This window comes from Poecilia latipinna, unplaced genomic scaffold, assembly GCF_001443285.1.
Source record: "Poecilia latipinna isolate Pla-1442-1.1 unplaced genomic scaffold, P_latipinna-1.0 Scaffold2128, whole genome shotgun sequence".
Lineage (NCBI taxonomy): Eukaryota > Metazoa > Chordata > Actinopteri > Cyprinodontiformes > Poeciliidae > Poecilia > Poecilia latipinna.
Genome location: NW_015114744.1, coordinates 96,551 through 100,885, shown reverse-complemented (window position 1 = coordinate 100,885; position 4,335 = coordinate 96,551). Strand labels below are relative to the sequence as shown.

General features: G+C 39.2%; 1 protein-coding gene across 2 annotated transcripts in view; it reads left to right on the top strand.

The window, feature by feature from the left end:
* The first annotated feature begins 1,845 nt into the window (after nucleotides 1-1,845).
* LOC106936383 (activin receptor type-2A) overlaps nucleotides 1,846-4,335 on the top strand; it is a 43,291-nt gene continuing 40,801 nt past the window's right edge. Inside the window, exon 1 of one of the 2 annotated variants that reach the window (XM_015017344.1) lies at nucleotides 1,846-2,751. In XM_015017344.1, the coding sequence (XP_014872830.1) occupies nucleotides 2,697-2,751 (55 nt within the window). In that variant the 5' untranslated portion in view covers nucleotides 1,846-2,696. The remainder of the gene's footprint in view (nucleotides 2,752-4,335) is intronic. The other variant, XM_015017345.1, reaches the window with a different exon arrangement.

Below are 4,335 nucleotides of genomic sequence, written 5' to 3'. Positions count from 1 at the left end.
TTTTTTTTTTTTTTTTTTTTTTTTTTTTTTTTTATATGAGAAAAAGTTTGAGGAAGTGAAGGAAAATGCAGCTGCAGGTGGGTTGGTGTATGCATTCATGCAGGATGGAAGAAACCTTACCTGCAACCACATCTGCAGTAGCTGGCGTATAAGGTGACGATGTGGCTATTGTTGTAATATTAGCCTCACCTAACACGTAATAAACACAGAGTAATTCCAAGATAAATAAAAGGAGAAATAACTTTTACTTTTCCTAAGCTTGGGTTTCCAGGAATAGACTGAAAATCTCTGCATCTACTGGATCTAAATCCTCTCCTTCACCACAAACTGGTCTGTACTGGTTTCTCCAGCTTCAAGAAACAGGAGCGTGTTTCCTTTTTCTTGCTGGAGATGAAAGCCAACGCTCCGATGTAGAACAGGTGACTCAGCTTCCAGCACAGCGGAGAAATCCCCAGAGACCTTTGACCTCCTAATCGCTGAGCAGCGCTTATAGCTGGAGATCTGCTCCAGGCTATTAGGGAGATTAGTGTCACACAGATTTTGGGAGCAGGCCAAGCCTATATCTGTTCTTCATGGCATTCTCAGCATTTATTACTTAGCACCCAACCCATGTTGAAATCCAATATGTGACCTATAGTAGCACATAGCTGCAGGCTGCAGCATGTGTGCAGATTGTGTTAAGCAACAGGGAGATGGACATACCCTTGGTAGTTTGTTAAAAGAAGGATAGTTTACATTCTGGGTTTTCCTATATGGCAGAAATGCCCCATAAGCCCTGTTTATTAATTAGATCCTCCATGTAGCGCAAGAAATACAAGTTTATTGTTGCAATTTACTTACAAATATGTTGCATGTTATTACAAGTCTTTTTTTTAATGAAAAGGTAGACCTTCCAGCTCGGACCGCCCATCTTTTGTCGCATCGGGACAAACCAGAGTATAAAACAAGCAGCCTTCCCGAACAAAAACAATCCCTAAGCTCGTAAAGCCGCTCAAACAAGCTCCAAAGAGTTATTCAGCTTCCTGCCGGAAGTGTGCGGATTTTACCTCCAAAGTAAAAGTAGAACGAACGCAATGTCAAAACTTGAGCAAAACCAACTACATTGATATTTCAGTGTGTACATAAATATATAAAAAGAGGTTTTCAGACATCACAATTAATTAATAAACAAACCAAACGCCACTGGTTAAATAATTGTGGATTTCTACATGGAACATAACTCCAAAAATATTTGTGGAAAATTCCCATATTCTGGGATTTTTTTGAGTACATATCTAAGATATTCTAAAAGTACTTAGAGGGAGTCGATTTTAGGTATTTGTAGACTGTTGTGATAATGACTCCCACTAATGCCAGGGCTCCAGTGAGCTATAACCTTTTCTTCTCCTAAAAATGGACCAAAAAAAATCTAATATTTCAAATATATAATCCAATTTCTGCTGGTTATTCCTACATGCTGCAGCTCCATTTTTCTACAAACGTTGGCTGAACTTTTCCCCAAATATTCTGAGATTCCCAATCAGTATTTCCACTTCGGCAGCAATTGCAGGTGATTTTTCTAACCTGGAATTTGAAATTCTTACTTCCAATGACAACATTTTATCCCCCAAAAAATTCAAAATCAATATTCCCAGCTTGTTGGCAGGTTCGCTTTCAAACTTCTTTGAACAAATGGAAAACACTATAAAAAAAACTTACATTCTACTATAGCTGTTAAATATTTTTGAACATTTGCTTTTTATTTGTTTTTATTTAGAAAAAAAAAGAAAAAGTATTTCCTTGTGTTTTACTTTGAAAATCATCACCGGATGCGGCACAGCTCAACTTGGCATAGCTGACACAGACCAATGACTCCATCTTGAAATTGTCCCGACCCGAGGAGGAGACGGACTTGGAAAATCCAGCTCGTCCTACACGGATTAACTGTAGTTTTGCCCGATTATTCTGCCATAATACACGGTTTTCGCTCCTTGTATCGAGTTATTTCGACGGAAGCGGTTGTTTGGCCCACTTTGGAGGAGCATTTCACTCCGCTTGGAGCCCTTTAATCGGTTGTGTCCCTGCTGGAGCGGCCGGAGCTGGCTGTGGTTGTGGCCGGGCAGCCCCGTCGGACTGTCGGGCGAAGCGCGAGCTTCCACACGGATTTAAACGACAAAAACTGCTTTTAAACCCACCGTTTTCAACTCGAAGACTACGGAGTGGTCTTTTTTAAGAAAGAAAGAAATCATATTTTACGGCTATGTTCCGGAGCTCGCCGAGGAGAAGTTTGATTAAGCACCCGAGTGCGCTTGGTGTGGAGTCCGATGGATGTTAGCCCAGCCCGGCTGTGGCTCGGCTCTCTGCGCCGCTCTTCTGAAGGCTCAGCTTGTCTGCCTATAATGCTGTTGCTGACCTCGCAAGTGTATGAAAACACTGGCACTGGTGCCACCAAGTCGCCCTCCATTGCTTCGCTGTAAAACCTGGAAATACCACCCAGCGTTCCCTTCTCCCCCTCTCCTGTTTTTGGGACTTGTAACCTGGAATATTTTGGATTTGGCCTCCATTTTCTTTAAATATGCACATTTTCCAGAGACTGTTCTCCTTTGGGGAGCAAGACATTCAATTTTAGATTGTTTTTTTAGATTTTTTGTTCTTCATTTTTGTGGAGTTTGAGCTTTTATAAAACCATTCTTTTTGTGGACACATTCGGATGGAAAATGGGAGACGCTACAAAACTGGCCATAGCCGTTTTCCTCATCTCCTGCTCTTCAGGTGGGTATATCGAGGTTGTGCATGGTCTTATAATGCAATGTTTATTACCTCTGCAGAATGCAATGCACAGCTTGTTGCAGGATGCATTGAATGCAACACAACCCAGACCTGTGGGAAGGAAAGAAGGGTGGAAAAAAAACAAATCCCTTCAACCTTTTCTGCAACCCACTTGTGTGGTTGTGCATGTTTCATATTTAGTCAGCTCAAGATGGGGCCTTAAGGCCCTCAAGGGGCCTTTGTGGAGCTTTGAGTGAGACATGCTGCTAGAAATTGGGTCTGTTTAGTTTAAGTTAATTAGGAAACAATAAGAGACTGTATAAAGAAGGACTGTGCAGTGGGAATAAATGGATTATAAGCCCAAATTTAACGTTAAATGGTTGTGATTTGAATGAGGCTGTGCAGTGGGTTTTGTTAGTGTATTATATATTTTTCACTCAGTATATTCACTTGAACAAGCAAGTGCAAACAAGCAGAAATGAAGTCTGGTGAGGCAGAATTAGAACCGTGTTGCAGCTACACTTTTAGCTATTTTACCTGAAATGGCAGTAACAAAATCAAAAAAACTTTTGTTGTATTTTGATTTATTTTTTGTACATTGTGAAAGAAACTGTTATACTGAATACACTGAAATTGACCAAAAAGTAAGTGATTATGTGCTGTTGATGGATTATATCTTATATAATTTGAAAAGTATTGGACTGAGCACAGAACCTTGTGGTACACCACAAGTAAGTTTAGCCACTTACTGATTTGAAGGCGTGGATTTTTATTGTTGAAATTAGACATTTTTGGTTAAAAATGAAGTTGCAGAGTCATTAAATGCTAAGTTATTTATGTCCCTCAAGTTAAATGCTTGATTTTAAAGTTTTTGATATTATAATGAGGTATTCTGTAAGTTTTATTTGATTTAGGTTGTCCTTTTAGTGATTGGTGGGTTTCTTTTGTTCAGCCAGAAGATCATTCATTGCTGTAGAAGATGTATTCACCATTTAAATTGGCATCAAAGAGTGTTCTACCTTGATGCTTTTTTTTTTATTTTAAATATCTCAGCTACATTTGGAAATTAAACTGAAAATTATTTCCAATGTGTGATGGAAACAGGAGGAGGAGAAGGCCTGGCATGTGATTTTGGAAATGTTAACGGACTGTTTGGCTTTTGGAATAAAATGACACTCAAAATGGGGATGAAAAGGATAAAGATGATGCTGTAGGTATGTCTGGGTGACTTTGAAACAATTTTAAACTGCAGGAACAATGTGATGGAATATTTTTAGCAGTTTTAAAGCTCATCTTCTTGAAATTAATGAGTAATATCCCATGTCTGTTAGTCATAGTATGTTGGACTTTAATAGGTTTACAGTTAATTATACACCCCCTTTCCTCTTTTTACGTCCTCATTTTCCTAAAGTTAAACGTCTCACTCCTACGGCGACGTGGTGACGAACACAACAAGGCCAACCACAAAGTGCTGTTTGGGTTTTCTTCCCTTTCCGTTGGTTTTTTTTTTTTTTTTTTTTTTTTTTTTGCACCATTGTTTGTGCTGCATTTGCAAAAACCTGTTCCTATTTATGGAAGAGTTGGTCT